The sequence below is a fragment of the Pelophylax lessonae genome (genome assembly GCF_965119305.1).
Source record: "Pelophylax lessonae genome assembly, chromosome: 2".
NCBI classification, from domain to species: domain Eukaryota; kingdom Metazoa; phylum Chordata; class Amphibia; order Anura; family Ranidae; genus Pelophylax; species Pelophylax lessonae.
The window spans coordinates 305,441,327-305,461,278 of record NC_138769.1 but is presented as its reverse complement, the minus strand read 5'-3'; the positions used below and the strand labels follow the sequence as shown (position 1 = coordinate 305,461,278).

Genomic DNA, 19,952 nt, shown 5'->3' with positions numbered 1-19,952 from the left:
GCAATGCTTCAGGAAATGGGCTTTAAAAGCCCGTGATTGGACCAGAACCATTAGCAAAAGCCAATTGAGGGGGCAGGAGAATGCTAGGAATGTGATTGGAGTGACTAGGGGGTCCCTAGACCAATCATTAGTGAATATGCCCCCCAGTATATAAGATCGCCCCGCCATATTCCTAGCATTGTTATACTGGACATGGAAGAGAGTGGAAGCAATTCTGTTAATTTTACTTTAAAAGTGTCATTTAGCATTTATTAGTGTGAGGAAAGGGATATCTAGTGTAGTTAGAGTGCTCCTTTACACTTAAGTTAGCTTCAAAAATTTAGTTTCTGTAGGGAAAGTGTTAAGTGTAAGGGGACCGTAGTGTAGTGTAGGGTTAACTGGCAGTGACTGCTATGGCAGGGTGACAAAACCCTTCCATAACAGGATGACCGCTATAGAGAAATGATCATTTCTCTGAATTGCTTCGGCACACCCATATGGCTTCTCACCAGCCAAGCATTTTTTATGCTGCAGGGGCTGCCACTGGCAGTGCTTTTTTGAGGACATGTTTGATGTCAGACATGACATCTGAACTTGTGTATAGTGGTGTATATACACACATCCATATATTTATATACACACCTAGACATATATAGGTGTGATAGTAGCAGAAATATATGCTTGCGCTAATGAAATCATTTACAGTAATATATTTCTGCTACTATCACACCTATATATGGCTAGGTGTCTATATACATATAATTATGTGTGTATATATACCACTATACACAAGTTCAGATGTTTTACCTGCCTCCAAAGAACCCAAAAAAATGCCCAAAAAAACGCTAGCGTCAAAAAAAAAAAAAAATGCCCAGGTGTGTTTTTGCTGGCATTTTTTGGGGGGTTTTGGAGGCAGGCAAAACATCTGAACTTGTGTATAGTGGTGTATATACACACATCCATATATTTATATACACACCTAGACATATATAGGTGTGATAGTAGCAGAAATATATGCTTGCGCTAATGAAATCATTTACAGGAATATATTTCTGCTACTATCACACCTATATATGTCTAGGGGTATATATTCAGACATATATGTCTATATATACCCCCTATACACATGTTCAGATGTTTTGCCTGCCTCAAAAGAACCCAAAAAAATGCCAAAAAAAACGCTAGCGTCAAAAAACAAAATGCCCAGGTGTGTTTTTGCTGGCATTTTTTGGGGGGTTTTGGAGGCAGGCAAAACATCTGAACATGTGTATAGGGGGTATATATACACATATATGTCTGTATATATACCCCTAGACATATATAGGTGTGATAGTAGCAGAAATAAATGCTTGCGCTAATGAAATCATTTACAGTAATATATTTCTGCTACTATCACACCTATATATGGCTAGGTGTCTATATACATATAATTATGTGTGTATATATACCACTATACACAAGTTCAGATGTTTTACCTGCCTCCAAAGAACCCAAAAAAATGCCAAAAAAAACGCTAGCGTCAAAAAAAAAAAATGCCCAGGTGTGTTTTTGCTGGCATTTTTTGGGGGGTTTTGGAGGCAGGCAAAACATCTGAACTTGTGTATAGTGGTGTATATACACACATCCATATATTTATATACACACCTAGACATATATAGGTGTGATAGTAGCAGAAATATATGCTTGCGCTAATGAAATCATTTACAGTAATATATTTCTGCTACTATCACACCTATATATGGCTAGGTGTCTATATACATATAATTATGTGTGTATATATACCACTATACACAAGTTCAGATGTTTTGCCTGCCTCAAAAGAACCCAAAAAAATGCCAAAAAAAAGCTAGCGTCAAAAAAAAAAATGCCCAGGTGCGTTTTTGCTGGCATTTTTTGGGGGGTTTTGGAGGCAGGCAAAACATCTGAACTTGTGCACAGTACCACTATACACAAGTTCAGATGTTTTTCCTGACTGCAAAGAACCCAAAAAAATGCCTGCTTTGAAACCGGCAAGGTGTGAAAACCGAGGAGAGAAGCTAACCCCCTGAGCTGAAAGTTTTCTAATACATACAATCCTTTTTTTTTCTGGTTCTGGACATGCTACAGAGCTGAAACTTCACAGGTACACCTTTTAGACCCCCCAGACACAAAATCACACAAAAAAAAGTTCTTAAAAATTGTCATTTTTGATAAAAAAAAGGCAATTATTGAAAAAATTTAAAAAAAAAGAGTTTTTTTGATTTTTACTTTGGATTTCAGATCTGGGTGGTCTAAAAGGTGTACATGTGAAGTTTCAGCTCTGTACCATGTCCAGAACCATAAAAAAAAGATTGTTTGTATTAGAAAACTTTCAGATCACCAATATGGCTTCTCGGTTTCCACACCTTGCCGGTTTAATAGAAGGCATTTTTTTTGGGTTCTTTGCAGTCAGGAAAAACATCTGAACTTGTGTATAGTGGTACTGTGCACAAGTTCTGATGTTTTGCCTGCCTCCAAAAACTCCCAAAAAATGCCAGCAAAAACACACCTGGGCATTTTTTTTTTGACACTAGTGTTTTTTTGGCATTTTTTGGGGTTATTTTGAGGCAGGCAAAACATCTGAACTTGTGTATAGTGGTATATATACACACATAATTATATGTATATAGACACCTAGCCATATATAGGTGTGATAGTAGCAGAAATATATTACTGTAAATGATTTCATTAGCGCAAGCATATATTTCTGCTACTATCACACCTATATATGTCTAGGTGTGTATATAAATATATGTATGTATTTATATACACCACTATACACAAGTTCAGATGTTTTGCCTGCCTCAAAAGAACCCCAAAAAATGCCAAAAAAATGCCCAGGTGTGTTTTTGCTGGCATTTTTTGGGGGTTTTTGGAGGCAGGCAAAACATCAGAACTTGTGCACAAAACCACTATACACAAGTTCAGATGTTTTTCCTGACTGCAAAGAACCCAAAAAAATGCCTTCTATTAAACCGGCAAGGTGTTACAGCAGCGAAGCCAACCTCCTGTGCTGAAAGTTTTCTAATACAAACAATCTTTTTTTTTTATGGTTCTGGACATGCTACAGAGCTGAAACTTCACATGTACACTTTTTAGACCCCCCAGATACTAAATCCAAACCTCTTTTTTTTTTTTTTTTAATTTTTCAATAATTGGCTTTTTTATCAAAAATTACAATTTTTAAGAACTTTTTTTTTTGTGTGATTTTGTGTCTGGGGGGTCTAAAAGGTGTACCTGTGAAGTTTCAGCTCTGTAGCATGTCCAGAACCAGAAAAAAAGAACATATAGGTGTTAAAGGAGGGTCCCACATCCCTGTTCTACTGAAAAATTATCTTTTTTTTTTTTTTCATGGTTCTGGACATGCTACAGAGCTGAAACTTCACATGTACACTTTTTAGACCCCCCAGATACTAAATCCAAAGTCAAAATCAAAAAATCTCTCTCTTTTTTTTTTTTTTTTCAATAATTGGCTTTTTTATCAAAAATTACAATCTTTAAGAACTTTTTTTGTGAGATTAATAGTTAATGGGGTATGACCCAGAACCCTAGGCACTTTTTAGGGGCATTTATTGGGTTTTAGGGCTTAAAAATTGTGTTTTTTGATTACCGAAGTTCGGGTCCCATTGATTTCAATGGGGTTCTGAAATCCGGGCCGAACTTTCGGGAAGTTCGGATGTTCTGGCCGAACCGAACTTTTCAAAAGTTCGATCATCCCTAATTCTGAGGACATCTTCAAAGGGCACAGCAACCCTGCACAATCTTTGTGTTATCAAGGCTTGAATTGCACACTGTTCCGGTGAGTAAGAAACCATAGGGGGAGCACAAGCACTTTCTTCAAATTGGAGCACTGAAGCACTTTGTGACACAACTGCACTTATGAACTGTTTAAATTGAAATCTGGGGGCATTTACTTTTAGGATAGTGTTGCACTATTGTGAGCACAGTTTGCACTGAGCACTTTTTATTTTTTGATGACTTTTTTTGATGATTATTCATTCATTATTTAATATTTATTATTTATTTAATGATTTATTGTATTTTGAGCAGCGCTGACTTACACACCTTTTAATTTCAACTAGAGTATATCCTTAAATAAAGATATGCAATGGATATGTGAGTATACACTATAAGTAGTCTTTGATTTTATACCACAGTTTACCTGAAGATTTTCAATACAAAACTGGTGCCCATACATATCAATTGCAGAAAGAAAAATTGACTCCACTTGATTGTGACGAAGTTCATATGAAGGCAAATGTGAAGCAATAAGGACCTGAGGAAAATATAAAAAAAGCATATAAAAGCTGTAGAGTATAGTGAAATGTATGCAGTGGAAAATGCAGGTAGCCAAAGAGTTCATAAACAAGCAGCATATATACCTGCCGGGCTCGCAAAGCCACCTTGGAATTCGTTGTTTTACTCAGCTGAGTGAGTTCTGTAAGGATGTTAAGCAACTCATCTGTTAATGTTGGGTCCCGGCCACACAGCTGATCCTAAAAATATATTAAAAAAAAAAGAAGGTCAATACATAGTAAAAACAATGTTCTCACATCGCTGTTTTTAGTGATATTGGTACTTCTCTCACACAGGGCTTTCCAGACTAAATTGGGTTTCAATAGAGTCACCAACAAAGCTTTGTGGGCCACTACTGCCACTGTAGTACAGCGAGAGTAGAGCTCAACTAAAGCCAAAATCTTTATTTCACTTTTGATACAGTAGGGAAGGGTAAACTCTCTATCATACTTTTATTACCATATTTGTCCATAAAGGGGAGCTTATGCTTCACTAACTGTCAGGACAGAAAAAACACATTTATTTAAGGGTTTGGAATTTTTCTGTTGTCTGTGCCTTTCTTTCCTGTTGATGACCACATCCCTCAATTCTGGTGTAGGAACTGTAAGTGAAAGAAAATCTACCCACTGGGGTCAGAGACAAAAATAAAAACATAGAAATTTCAAATCCTCCCCACTCTGACATATATCCGTTTTTTTTTTTTATTATTAACATATATATTAAAGAAAAGGTTAAAATTATAATATTTCGAAAATATTAAAATAAGTGTCGGTTCACACTATGGCGATCCGACTTCGGGGACAACCTGTGAAGTGGCGTGCACCGCGACTTCGGCGCGACTTGCACGGACTTCACATAATGGAAGTCAATGCAAGTTGCTCCGATGTCACCCTGAAGTAGTACAGGAACTATTTTCTAAGTCGGAGCGACTTGAGTCGCTCCTATTAGAACGGTTCCCGTAGCATAGAATGGACCGCGACTTGTCAGGCTGACAAGTCGCCTGACAAGTCGCAGTAGTGTGAACCGGGACTTATTTATCTATTTAGTTATAGCAATGTTTGAAGTCTATCTTCATTTTCTAACCAACACTAAGAGGCAAATAAAACTGTAAATGCGATATTTACTGGACGTTCATTGCAGAGTAATATTTACTATTTATAATTATGCCTTTAAATAAGAACAGATACTGTAGACTTTGGTCATTGTTAAGGCCAACAAAGACAATGTCAGCTTTTTCACTGGCAACAGGTTTTTATTGAAAAAGGTCTTCCATCAATAATAGAAAAGGTAAACACAAAATATCATGGGTACAAATCTTTGGGTGACATGCCAAGAAGATTCCAACCTAAGTGCAGAAATGATAAAGTATGACCATATAACGAGTTCCACATTAAACAGGAAATAACATCTACAATGGCCCTTATTATTTAAGTATGACAAGTGTTTGGCCATGCAGATTATGTGTTGTTGAGAAATATGTAACATGAATTAACCTTTATAAGCAATCCAGGTCTTACTACAGGTCATAAAGGAAAAAAAAAGACCAACTAACTATTAAAGAAAGACCTACTGTACAGAAAACCAAACAAAGGTAAAAAAAGGTGGAGGGAGAGGAGTGGGACAGGATAAAGGTAAGAAGAGGGAAGGAGCAAGATCAGTCAGGGCACCAGCATGCTCTAAACCATATCTGCCCTGTCCAGGTGAATAATAGATGGTCCACAAGGAATTGGCAAAGACATGAGAAAAATAATGTGAAAGCCAAGGGGACAAACCTTTTAAAATTTCTTAACTTTTCTATGACAATCTGCCGCCATTTTTTCATTCAGTAGGTACCATGTTGTTTTTTGTTTAACTTGTGTAACTGCTGAAGTACCAGAATACTAGGCTTGTGCCAGGGTTTGGCCGTCATTAAGATATAAGTTGTAAGTCTAAGTTGATTAGCGGTACATCCTATTGTAACGCTCCTGCGTTTTTGTAGTAGGCTGGATTTGCAGCTGCAGAATCTCCACTCAGTAGTCATGTAGAGATGTGTTAAATAACCAGATCCAACTCTCCAGACTCATCACTGTGGGCCCATCAGCTTCAGCATACAGATATACACACACTCAATAAGATGTTCCTGGAGTGATAGGATGTATATGATAGTATGAAGGTGATGTGCTGAAGGGACAGGTGTGAACAGTGACAGAGATGGTAAGCACTTGATAGAAATGTTCAGGAGAGTATTAGATGGTATTTAGGTAGAATGCAGATAGGTTAGTAATCGAGTATGGTAACAGGTGGTAAGGACAGCAGATGACAAATACAGGATAGGCTAACCCAGTGCAAGGATAGATGGTAGTAGACTCAAGAGCTAGCAATCTATGTAACAGTGCAGATGATAGAATTAGTATGCATAGATAGTAACAGTCCTTAATGTGCAGAGGTAGGTAGTGTAAGTTAGGTTATGGAGGATTCCCCTGTGGGGTACTTATCACTAGTAAGGTTAGCAGTAGAGGGGTCCAGTAGTGAGGGAGTGATCCGGTAGCGAGATACAGGGATCAGTAGCGAGGTTCCGGTCTGTTCCAGGTAAAAGCAAATAGCTGGAGGTTCCGGCAGCGAGACAAGCTTGTAAGCATGTAGACACACAGGCACATAAGCACAGGCACAGGCACATTGAACGAACAACGTGAGAGAGAACGCCGGCGGTTGAAATAGCCGCTCAGAGCGGCGCTTGGCGATGACGTCATCCGTCTTAAAGGTGTATGCGTACCACCTAATTAGAAAGGTGGGACGCATATTGAAAGGAAATGGAAATTAAGGGTACCAGAGGTACCAGAATCTTACAGTACCCCCCCCCTTAAGGCCGGCTCCGGAAGGCCTATAGCACTGGTTTCTCCGGGTATTTCGAGTGAAACCTTCGTATAAGCCTAGGTGCGTGAACATCAGAGGTATCCAACCAGGTGTCGTCTTGGGGTCCATAGTTCTTCCATCTTATGAGATACTGGAGTCCTTCTCTGTGGATACGAGAATCCAAAATCTCCTTAATCTCATATTCTTCTCCGCCTTCAACTTGTACTGGAGGTGGAGGCAAGATGGTAGGCCTTATTCCTTGGTTAGGAACATGGGGTTTCAGTAGCGACACATGGAAGATGGGATGGATCTTGAGATCTGCCGGTAAGGTGAGCTGTACTGCAGCTTTTCCAATAAGTTTCTTAATTGGGAAGGGTCCCAGAAATAAAGGTCCAAGCTTTTTGCTAGGGATCTTTAACCCTAAATTTTTTGTCGATAGCCAAACGAGGTCCCCAATAGCATACTGAGGAGAAGGTCTTCTACGAAGGTCGTAGTACCTTTTTTGTTGACTATGAGCGTGTGAGATAGTGGTATTAAGTAAACCCAGAGAGTCTTTTATTTGGGTAAGATAGTCCGAGGCTACTGGGTTACTTGATGGTAGGATGCGTAGTGGAAGAAGTGTGGGATGAAACCCATAGTTCAAGTAGAACGGACTTTGCTTAGTAGTACTGTGGGTTGCGTTGTTATAAGCAAATTCCGCCAGAGGGAGAAGGTCCACCCAATCATCCTGTAGGTATGATGTGTAGCAACGCAGATATTGTTCTATACACTGGTTGACTCTTTCAGTCTGTCCGTTGGTCTGAGGGTGGTAGGGTGAAGTGAGCTTTCGCTCAATCCGTAATATTTGACAAAGAGCTTGCCAAAATTTGGAGATGAACTGTGAACCACGGTCGGATAAAAGAGTCTTTGGAATTCCATGTAACTTGAACACATGTTTCATCAGTAGTTCCGCTGTTTGTTTAGATGAAGGTAGTCTATGGATAGCGATGAAATGTGCCATCTTTGTCAGGTGGTCCACTGACACTAGAATGGTATTAAATCCTTTAGATGGTGGTAGTTCTACTATAAAGTCTAAGGACACAACTTCCCATGGAACCTGGGGTATTGGTAGACTGCAGAGTAGACCAGATGGTTTTGTAGTGTCAATTTTGGACCTTGCACAGATGTCACATGAAGAAACAAATTTTTGTACAGACGTCTTCATATCAGGCCACCAAAACTGCCTGGTAAGCAAATTAAGGGTTTTCGTCATACCCATATGTCCTGCCATGGGCACATCATGTGATAACTCCAAGATCTTGGTGCGCATAGTAGGGGGTATGTAGAGTTTATCGTTGTAATAGAGGAAGCCTTCTGCATCAGTACTTAGTTGTGGTGGAGGTGAATACAATCCTATACTGTGCAAAATCTCTTCCTTCAAGGAACGAACAACACCAATAATACGTTCATAGGGTATTATAGGAATAGAAGGGATTTCGGCGCAGTTATCTTCGGTTAATCGTGATAGCGCATCCGCTTTTTTATTTTTGTCTGCAGGCGTGTAGGTCACTAGGAAGTTGAATCTTAGGAAGAATAATGACCATCGTACCTGCCGGTGGGAGAGAGTTTTGTTAGTCTGGAGGTATTGAAGGTTTTTGTGATCTGTATATATGAGTATTGGTAACCGGGTACCTTCAAGTAGATGTCGCCAATTCTCCAGTGCCAGTTTTATGGCAAGCAACTCCTTTTCACCCACTGGGTAATTCACCTCTGGGCTGCTTAGTGATTTTGAGAAGAAAGCAACTGGGTGGAGTGGTGAAGTATTTGTTGGTCGTTGGGAGAGAACTGCTCCTACTGCCATATTTGACGCATCTACCTCCAGAATATATTGGAGGGATGGGTCTGGATGGCGTAGTATGGGAGCAGAAGTAAAGCTTGATTTTAACAAGCAGAAAGCTTGATTTGCTTCTTCTGACCATTTGAATGGTTTCTTTATACTTGTCAGTTGTGTGAGAGGTCTCACAATAGCAGAAAAGTTCTTGATGAACTTCCTATAGAAGTTTGAAAATCCAAGGAATCGCTGTAATGCCTTACGAGTTGTTGGTATAGGCCAGTCCAGAATACAGGATATCTTGCTCATATCCATCTTAATTCCGGTTTTGGATATGATGTATCCTAGGAATAATATTTCTTCTTTATGAAATAGGCATTTTTTTAATTTCACGTATAGATTGTGTGCGAGTAATCTGGATAACACAAGTCTTACATGTTTTATATGTTCAGACAGAGATCGAGAATAGATAAGTATATCGTCCAGATATACTACAACACAGACATCAAGTAAGTCTCTAAAGATGTCGTTTATGAACCTCTGGAAAGCTGCGGGAGCATTACACAACCCGAATGGCATCACAAGATATTCGAATAATCCGTATCTGGTTCTGAATGCTGTTTTCCACTCATCTCCGTCACGGATTCGGATTAGGTTGTATGCCCCTTTTAGGTCCAATTTAGAGAAGTAAGTAGCCCCACGCACTTGTTCGATGAGTTCAGGGATGAGCGGTAAAGGATAGCGATCCTTTATCGTAATCGTATTTAATTGCCTATAATCGATAATAGGCCTAAGACTTGAATCCTTATTGCGGACAAAGAAAAGTCCTGCAGCTGTGGAAGAAGTAGAGGGTCTAATGAACCCTTTTTTCAAATTTTCATCTAAGTATTCCTTGAGATGAGAAAGTTCATCCTGTGAAAGAGGATAAACATGACCGAAAGGCAATTTGCTGTTAGGGAGTAGATCGATAGTGCAATCATAATCCCTATGGGGAGGCAACACTTGAGCATTTTTCTCAAGGAATACTTCGGACAGATCCTGATAGCATAATGGTGCAATCTCATCTGACACCACAGACAGGATCTTTCCAAAAGATGGGAGGTTACACGTAATCTCGCAATAGTGAGAAGGGAAAGTTAAAGTCCGTCGGTTCCAATCTATTATTGGTTGATGTGTGTGTAACCAAGGAAGTCCCAAAATAATGGGATAATGGGGTGAAGGTAGTATATCAAAAGTGGTGGTCTCCATGAGACTCGTTAGCAGTGACAAGGAGTGCTTGTGTCTGGTTGGTGATTGGACCAGAAGATAGCGGAATACCGTTAATGAAACTAACAGAAACAGGTTTAGGTTTTGAAATAATAGGTATTTTATTTAAGGTAACAAAACATGTATCAATATAGTTCCCACAAGATCCTGTGTCGATCATAGCCTTGGTGGTAATCCTAGTCTGGTCCCACTGTAATGTTAGATGAACAAAGAGATAGGGGTTCTCTGCACGGTTTAGGAGATATTTGCAGTGCATGCAGCCGCTCGCGCGAACGGTGCGTGCGCTCTGAAGGTACGGGGGGACCTTCAGTTTTACTTTCCGGGAGCTTGCCGGAAAATCACTCCCGCGCGCATGCGCGGGAGTGACGTCGGCGCGGCTCCGGCCAATCACAGCACCGAAGCCGCCGAACCCGGAAGAGACGACGAGGGATCATGGCAGCGCCCGCAGCAATGTCCGGGGGTCCGTGTCGGGGCTTCGTTCTAAGGTAAGTAATACATAATGAGCTAGTATGCGATGATACTAGCTCATTATGCCTTTGTCTTGCAGGTTTTTTTTTTTTTTTGTTCGCGATTTTTGGGTTTACAACCGCTTTAAGGAAATGTCTAAGTATCAGGTTAGTAAAGTGCTTGTGCAGAGCAGGGGGGAGTCCAAAGTCTAGTAGAGTGGCATGAAAAAGTGTTTGAACCCGTTGGAATTTGTTTTCTGCAGTAAATTTCCATAAAATATGATCTGATTCTCATCTAGGTCACAACAAACACAGGTGCTTAAGCTGATTATTTGACTACACCCATTAAACATTCACAGTGTTGGAAGAAAAAGAAAGAGAACCCATAGACAAAATACTTCAATGAATGCTTATTGGACTCAGTAGTTTGCACACCTGGAGTCCAAGTAATGAAATGTGTTTGGAAGTGTGGTTTAGAGCTACTTTGATTGATAAAAGAGACTGAAACATTTTAAGATTGCTGGTCATAAGAAGTATCAGCTAGTGTGAACCATGCCTCACAAAAAGGAGCTCTCTGAAGACATACCATCAAGAGTAGCTGATCTGCGTGAGGCTGGAAAGCTATACAAAGCAATCTCAAAGTGTTTAGGCATCCATCCATCAACAGTTAGGGAAATTGTCTATAAATGTAGAAAGTTTAGTACTTTTCCTAAAAGTAGGCTACTCTTCCTAAAAGTAGGCACGCAGCCAAGATGTCTCCCAAGGCACAATGCAGAATCCTTAATGAGGTAAACAAGAACCCACGAGTAACAGCTAAAGACTTGAAGACATCACTGGAACTGGCAAAAATCTGTTCTGCTCATGAGTCTACCATATGCATGTCTTTGAACAGGCAGGGTGTCCATGGCAGAACCACAGAGGAAGCCGCTGCTCTCCAAAAAAAAAACCAAAGAGCACATTGGCAAACCACAACACTACTCGTAAATTGTTTTGTGGCCTGATTAAATAAAAGACGAATTGTTCCGGGAGAATATTCAGAACTGTATAAGGTGTAAAAAAGGGCACCATCTACCAACATCATAACATCATCCCAATGGCGAAGTATGGTGGAGGGAACATTATGTTTTGGGATTGCTTCACTGCCCCAGGGCCTGGACCACTTGCCATCATCAAGGGGAAAATTAAGTCTCAAGTTTACCAAAATATTCTACAGGAAAATGTCAAGCTGGCTTTCAGCCAGCTGAAGCCTAGTAAAAGTTAGATGATGCAGTAGAACAATGGCCCTAAGCATCAAAGTAAATCCACCACAGACTGGCTTCAGAAAAAGAAAATGCGCCTTTTGGAGTGGACCAAACAGAGCCCAGAGACCCCATAGAGATGCTGTGGAATGACCTCAAGAGAGCCAGGCATCCTGCACGTGTGTCTGAGCTGAAGCAGTTTTGTAAAGAATAGTCAAAAATTCTTCTTGAACTGATGCAGGTTTGATCCAGAGCTAAAGTGCTTGCTTGAAGTCATTGCTGCTAAAAGGGGTTTGAAAAGCTATTAAAGTGGAACTGCACTGCATCTGAGAACCACAAACCAAATATGCTATTTAAAAATGTTTTCATATTTAAAAACATTTAGACCGCCCGCTGAACATTTACTGCGGCTGGCAGCCTCTCCTGCGCGAACCGACGTAGCCCTACGTTGGTCGCACACAGGGTGCAGGGGGGGCGAGCGTGCGCCGCCAGTGGTGCGCTTCCGCCCCCAGTAGGCAGCAGGAATGCCGATGCACTGGGCCGGCGGGCACGATTGCTCCCAGGCACCTGCGATCGCTCCCTGCTGAGAGAGCAGGACGGTCAGCTGTTGTAAACACAGCCAACCGTTCCTCTGAAATGATCACAGAGTGACTGTTATATAGATCACAGTTCTCTATGATCATTTCACAAGCCCATCCCCCATACAATTAGTAAACACTCTTCTAGGCTTACATTTAACCCTTTGATCACCCCTAGGTTAACCCCCTTCCCTGCCAGTGTCATTATTACAGTAACAGTACATATTTTTAGCACTGATTACTGTAGTAATGTCACTGGTCCCCCCAAAAGTGTAAAAAATGTCAGTTAGGGGTTCGATCTGTCTGCCGCAATGTCAAAGTCCCCTTAAAAATCGCAGATCGCCGCCATTACTAGTAAAAAAAAATAAAAATGACATAAATCCTTCCCCTAGTTTGTAGACGCGATAACTTTTGCGCAAACCAAAATACGCTTATTGCGATTTTTTTTTTACCTGAAATTTGTAGCAGATTACAAATTGACCTAAAAGAATGAAAATTTGGATTTTTAATTTTTTTTTGGGAATGTTATATAGCAGAATGTGAAAAATATTGTTTGTTTTTTTTTTTTCAGAAATGTCGCTCTTTTTTTGTTTACAGCGCAAAACATAAAAAAAAACAAAAAACGCACAGGTGATCAAATACCACCAAAAGAAAGCTCTATTTGGGGGAAAAAAAAGACATCAATTTTATTTCAGTACAGCGTCGCACGACCTGCGCAATTTTCCGTAAAGTAACGCAGTGCCGAATTGAAAAAAATGGCCTGGTCATTAAGGTGGCATATCCTTCCGGTCCAGAAGTGGTTAAAGCAAACTCCCTCATCTATTCATGTCTCCATGCTTTATTGTGTTGAGAAGTCACTTTGAAAAACACACACCCTAGCATTTCTGACTGTGGCCATCTTGTGTAAGGGCAGCTGATTCATGTATTCTTTACTTCCTGGAATTCATCTGCCCTTAGCTCAGGCATACAGGCAGGTGGGTGTGCTTCGCTAAGAAAGCCCTTTCCCTCCTCCTATGAAGACTCCTGGGATGTATGACATAACTTACCTAGGCCTGGAAACCAGGAAGCAACTGAAGAAATTTAAAAAAATAGTTTAAACAAGTAAATATAACATACCTTCCTAAATATGTACTAATGCTAGCAGCATAAGGATTAAAAATGGTCAATGTCCATTGGGAGAGTAAAGTTCTGCTTTAACTCCAAGGGTTCATTTAAAGTGCCTTGCGAAAGTATTCGGCCCCCTTGAACTTTTCAACCTTTTGCCACATTTCAGGCTTCAAACATAAAGATATAAAACTGAAAATTTTAGTGAAGAATCAACAACAAGTGGGACACAATCATGAAGTGGAACGAAATTTATTGGATATTTCAAACTTTTTTAACAAATAAAAAACTGAAAGATTGGGCGTGCAAAATTATTCAGCCCCCTTAACTTAATACTTTGTAGCGCCACCTTTTGCTGCGATTACAGCTGTAAGTCGCTTGGGGTATGTCTCTATCAGTTTTGCACATCGAGAGACTGAAATTTTTTTTTTTCTGAACAGCAGTTTTCAGTTCTTTCCACAGATTCTCGATTGGATTCAGGTCTGGACTTTGACTTGGCCATTCTAACACCTGGATATGTTTATTTGTGAACCATCCCATTGTAGATTTTGCTTTATGTTTTGGATCATTGTCTTGTTGGAAGACAAATCTCCATCCCAGTCTCAGGTCTTTTGCAGACTCCATCAGGATTTCTTCCAGAATGGTCCTGTATTTGGCTCCATCCATCTTCCCATCAATTTTAACCATCTTCCCTGTCCCTGCTGAAGAAAAGCAGGCCCAAACAATGATGCTGCCACCACCATGTTTGACAGTGGGGATGGTGTGTTCAGGGTGATGAGCTGTGTTGCTTTTACGCCAAACATAACGTTTTGCATTGTTGCCAAAAAGTTTGATTTTGGTTTCATCTGACCAGAGCACCTTCTTCCACATGTTTGGTGTGTCTCCCAGGTGGCTTGTGGCAAACTTTAAACGACACTTTTTATGGATATCTTTAAGAAATGGCTTTCTTCTTGCCACTCTTCCATAAAGGCCAGATTTGTGCAGTATACGACTGATTGTTGTCCTATGGACAGAGTCTCCCACCTCAGCTGTAGATCTCTGCAGTTCGCAGAGTGATCATGGGCCTCTTGGCTGCACCTCTGATCAGTCTTCTCCTTGTATGAGCTGAAAGTTTAGAGAGACGGCCAGGTCTTTGTAGATTTGCAGTGGTCTGATACTCCTTCCATTTCAATATTATCGCTTGCACAGTGCTTCTTGGGATGTTTAAAGCGTGGGAAATCTTTTTGTATCCAAATTCAGCTTTAAACTTCTCCACAACAGTATTTCGGACCTGCCTCGTGTGTTCCTTGTTCTTCATGATGCTCTCTGCGCTTTAAACAGACCTCTGAGACTATCCAAGTGCAGGTGCATTTATACGGAGACTTGATTACACACAGGTGGATTCTATTTATCATCATTAGTCATTTAGGTCAACATTGGATCATTCAGAGATCCTCACTGAACTTCTGGAGAGAGTTTGCTGCACTGAAAGTAAAGGGGCTGAATAATTTTGCACGCCCAATTTTTCAGTTTTTTATTTGTTAAAAAAGTTTGAAATATCCAATAAATTTAGTTCCACTTCATGATTGTGTTCCACTTGTTGTTGATTCTTCACAAAAAATTACAGTTTTATATCTTTATGTTTGAAGCCTGAAATATGGCAAAAGGTCGCAAAGTTCAAGGGGGCCGAATACTTTCGCAAGGCACTGTAGCTCTTGGATGCCTCATAGGACACCCACACTAAAGCCTTCTTGGGCAGGATAGAGAGCACTTCTTCCTTTGTGTCCTGTTTTTTTTTCTCTCTCTTGCTCTACTGTACCCTCCCCCTGTCTGTTTTTAAGGCCCACTGGCATACTGTAGTACTGTCATGTACTTTAAAAGGCCTTCTTTAACCTGAACGCTGAGGATGTACTGGGAGTGTAACACACCCAGGGGCACAGTCTGTCTCATTTGCCCCCCCCCCCCCCACACACACTTATTGAGCGCTAATGGAGGGGTTGTGTACTAACCCTCCAACGGCATCCCCCCCCCCCCCCATGTGATTTTAAATGGAGGGGTGAGACATAATAGAGCAGGAGAGATTTATTGAATGACCATAGTTCTGGTTTCCTATTCCCTCATGTTAAGTAAATTGTTCTAAAGGAAATTATATTGAGTTACCATGTTCTGCTCTTATGTAACCTGATATGCAATTTATGAACAATATCAGATGTTGATGTACCTGCTGATTCTTACACCTTGTTAAAAATCTCAAAAAAAATTATTGGAAAAGAAAATTCATTAAAGTGTATATATTAATACACTTAATTGAATTTTATTGCACAAAAACATTGTACAACTATTGTGTGACATAAATATATGCAACACCCGCCATTTTATTTTCTAGGGCCTCTGCTATCAAAAAAAATATATATAATGGGGTTCCAAGTAATTTTCTAGCAAAAAAAAAAAAAAAACGTTTATTACATGTAGGAGAGGAATGTCAGATTTGGTCCATACTGAAAGTGGTTCAATGGACCCTTGTATCAAAACATAAGGGCCACCTATCCTACAGACCCCCAACGTCCAGCCTAGGAAGAAAAAATATATACAAGTAACAATTTTACCCCTCTCCTGGAATCTAGGGAAAGCAGGAGATCCCAAACACATAATCTGACTCCTCAACCTTTTACTTTCGGAGATTAAGTGAGAAGACCCAGAAACATCAACTTCACCTACAAGAAGTGGTCAGAAGCCAGGTTGTAATGTAATTTTTACTTTTTTTCATTATCATTTAACTGTTTTTTTTTTTTTAAAGGGTGGGGGTGTATGAGGTAAGTGGACCTTGCTGTTTTGATGCAAGGCCCACTCTAATTTGCCTGGCAGTGCATAACAAAATACAATGAAACAGAATAAAAAATGTATACAGTAAGTCATGCCTAAAGGCAAACAAACTTCATTACATTTACTTAAAAACCTCATCATATGATTAGGCCCAGTTTCAAGGGGCATTCAGCCCTCCCTTTTCATAAGGACTACTTCAAAGCATTTTTAAACTAAACTGGGCTGATTTGCAAAAAGAAGAAGAAATTCTTCTTATAAAATAAGTTTTAGTACTGTACATAAAGCAGGTACAGGAAAACAGTCCAATAAAGAGCACAGAAAGCATATTTCAAAGCATTACTACAGTGCACAACTCCATGCACATTAAATACATTAGCAAACGTGATAATGACTAATGAATAATTTTAGATAACTGCAATCCCTGGGAAGAGTATAATAGTGGCAATAAGGGCAGCAGCTTAAGGCTCAGAGCTGTACGGGCCCCAAACCAAAAAATATATTAACAAGACGCTGGACTGGGAGGGGGGAGGGGCTTGGAATATATTTAAGTTTAGTTATTTGCTTACGTGGATCTGGAAAGGTCTTCAAAAATTAAAATGTTTAATTATGATTTATTTGGTTTAATTATTAATTAACCATTTTCAGCATACTGAGTGGCATTTTATGTTTTCTAAATTATTTAGACACACAAATCTACTTACAGATATTTTACTGCACAAATCTACTTACAGATATTTTACTGGAAATGTAATATTTTTACCAAGCCCAGCTCAAAAATGTGTCTTCATATTAGACTAAACATCGGATTATGACTGATCTATCTGCTTAGGTGTCTGGTGCATTTATTTTTAACGGGCATAGAAAATAGGTAAGAAAAAAAAAAAAAAGTAATTCCGAACTATTCTTCCCGCAAAACTGTAAAGCAGCATACAGTAATAATTATACACGACACACATAAAATGTCGGCAGATTAATTGAATTTTTCTTGTCCTCACTCTCAAAGTCAGTGAGCAAAAGCCTGCAACCAGTTCCCTTACAAGGCCTGACGCTTCCTCGTCATCCCAGTGTAATTACACACTTGAATGGCTGGACACTGAAGAAAATTGAAGGCCTGAGCTAGGAACAGCTGCCATTTTCTCTCTCCATCACGCAGCTATGATTGCTTGAGAAATGAACAGGCCCAGCTCAAAGCTACTCCAGAATTCTCAGAGGAAATACGGTCCTGTGTTCGAATAATGAGATTCTTAAGGCAAGCGTTACTTAGAATCACGCCAGCTAACAGTGCGCTCGCCCCTTTCACAAATTAAAACATATGAGATCGAAGGCCAAAATCAGAGCCTTCATCATTCTTGCATTGCTTACATTTTCACTGTTCCAACCATCCAGCCTCGCATGCAACATTAATAAGAGAAGATAATGTAGGGAAGTCACTGAGCCATTTGCCTCTGGGGCTTTTATGTGTTGTTATGCAATTTATTTCTATTCCTTGTACACACATAGTTTGCTATGCCACTGTACAATATTAGGCACTGTAATCTCTGGGACACAAACATAATGACTTTGGCATGTGTGTCCAGACTGAAATTGCACAGAATTATGTCTTTGCCCCTTGTTACTTTACAGCAAAGCTGTCCAAACGATGTCAGGTCACGGGACAATCACAATAGGCTATAAGCCAAACTAAGCATGATAAATAGCACTAATTAATCTTTGCATATAAATATCTGAACCCTTTAAACAAGATGCTAAAAATCTGACAATCTCCATCCGTTTTCCCATAAAGAAGCAAAAAGGACAATAGAAATCATTCAGACAGGGTTTAAGGTATTGTTCAGAGCTTTCCCGACACTAAAATTTAAAGTATTAAAGTATAACTAAAGGCAAAACGGTTTTCTAGTTTCGGATAGAGAGGGATTAGAATCCCTGCCAGTTTGTATTGCTGTCTGCGCCCCCCCTTAACCACTTTACCACTGGAGGATTTTGCTGTCTTACGTCCAGGCCACTTTTTGCGATTCGGCACTGTGCGACTTTAACTGACAATTGCGCGGTCATGCAATGCCGTACCCAAACAAAATTTACGTCCTTTTTTCCCACAAACAGAGCTTTCTTTTGGTGGTATTTGATCACCTGTGCAATTTTTACTTTTTGCGCTATAAACAAAAAAAGAGCAAACATTTTGAAAAAATAACAATATTTTTCACATTTTTTTATATGAAATTCCCCCCAAAAAATGTAAAAATCTAAATTTGTTATCATTTTTGGCCAATTTGTTTTCTGCTACATATTTTTGGTTAAAAAAAAAATCGCAATAAGCGTATTTTGATTGGTTTGCGCAAAAGTTATTGCGTTTACTAACTAAGGGAAAGATTTATGTCATTTCTTTTTTTTTTAACGAGTAATGGCGGCGATCTGCGATTTTTTTTGCGGGACTGCGACATTGCGGCAGACATATCGGACCCTTGACTGACATTTTTGACACTTTTGAGGGTTCCAGTGACATTACTACAGTAATCAGTGCTATAAATATGCACTGTTACTGTAAAAATGACACTGGCAAGGAAGGGGTTAATTTTATTGGAGAGGGAGGGGTTAATGTATGCCTGGTGCTTACTGAAATGTGTGGTGGGAGGTGACTGAGTGACACAAGGACAGATCGCAGGTTCAGCTATGCTGAACCCTGCAATCTGACCCTGCCTGTCACTTAGGAGATCCGCCGCTTTGTTTACACAAGCGGGCGGATCTCCAGACTCGATTCCCCGACGATCGGGGAACAGCGGCGGCGATCGCCGCTGCTCCTCCCCTTGCCCGGCTCCCGCTGTGACTGAATACAGCGGGAGCGCTCCGTCTACAAGGGGAGGAGTCCAGCGACGTAGGTCTACGTCGCTGGATAACGAGCCACATTGCCGCAGTAGCAGCAATGTGAGCGGTCGTTATGTGGTTAAGGAGACTCCCCCCTCTCTATTTGTCCATTCTCCATTTGTCTATTTACCATTATCATTGAAAGTGAAAGTAAAAGTAAATCCCAAATTTTGGGTTGTCTCAAAAAAATGAAAATCCTCCAATGAGGACAATAGTTCTGGTGGCCTGGGAGTCCCCAAGGAATTTCCTTCATTTGCAGGAATTTCCTCTCACTTCCTGTTTGGCTATGGGGTAGGAAGTGAAGGGAAATCTCCCCAATGGGATGCAGATGGCGAAAAAAAAAAATCTGACGGGATAATTGCCTATAGTTCTACTTTAAAAAAAACACCCCACTACCTGTAAAAACCACTCTCTGTAAATACTTACCTGAATCTTTTCACCAATCCAGCGCTATCCTGGCTGCAGCACCGCTCCTCTCAAATCCTGGACTCACACGAGGCGCTGAGAGCAGAGGGAGCTAAAGGCTCCTGCTGCTGTCAGTCAAACTCCTGTGAAAAGGGAGGGGGGGTAAGGCTTACCAGCGCTGTGTGTGTCTGGACGTACACTGCCCGGCTCAGGAGTGTGTGCACATAGGTGCCCCCTTGGCACCAGGATTGCTAAGGAGGCCCTTGGAGGAAGGAGGAGGGAACAGCGCTGGCAGGGGACTGCCAAAGTGGAGGTAAGG

At 40.3% G+C, this 19,952-nt stretch overlaps 1 protein-coding gene across 4 annotated transcripts in view; it reads right to left on the bottom strand.

Moving 5' to 3' along the window:
* Nucleotides 1-19,952, bottom strand: part of ACACA (acetyl-CoA carboxylase alpha) — a 525,165-nt gene that overhangs the window by 331,030 nt on the left and 174,183 nt on the right. For all 4 annotated transcript variants that reach the window (XM_082245775.1, XM_082245776.1, XM_082245777.1 and 1 more), the window contains exons 25-26: nt 4,380-4,493; nt 4,160-4,273 (exon numbers count right to left, since the gene is read on the bottom strand). In XM_082245775.1, the coding sequence (XP_082101901.1) occupies nt 4,160-4,273; nt 4,380-4,493 (228 nt within the window). The remainder of the gene's footprint in view (nt 1-4,159; nt 4,274-4,379; nt 4,494-19,952) is intronic.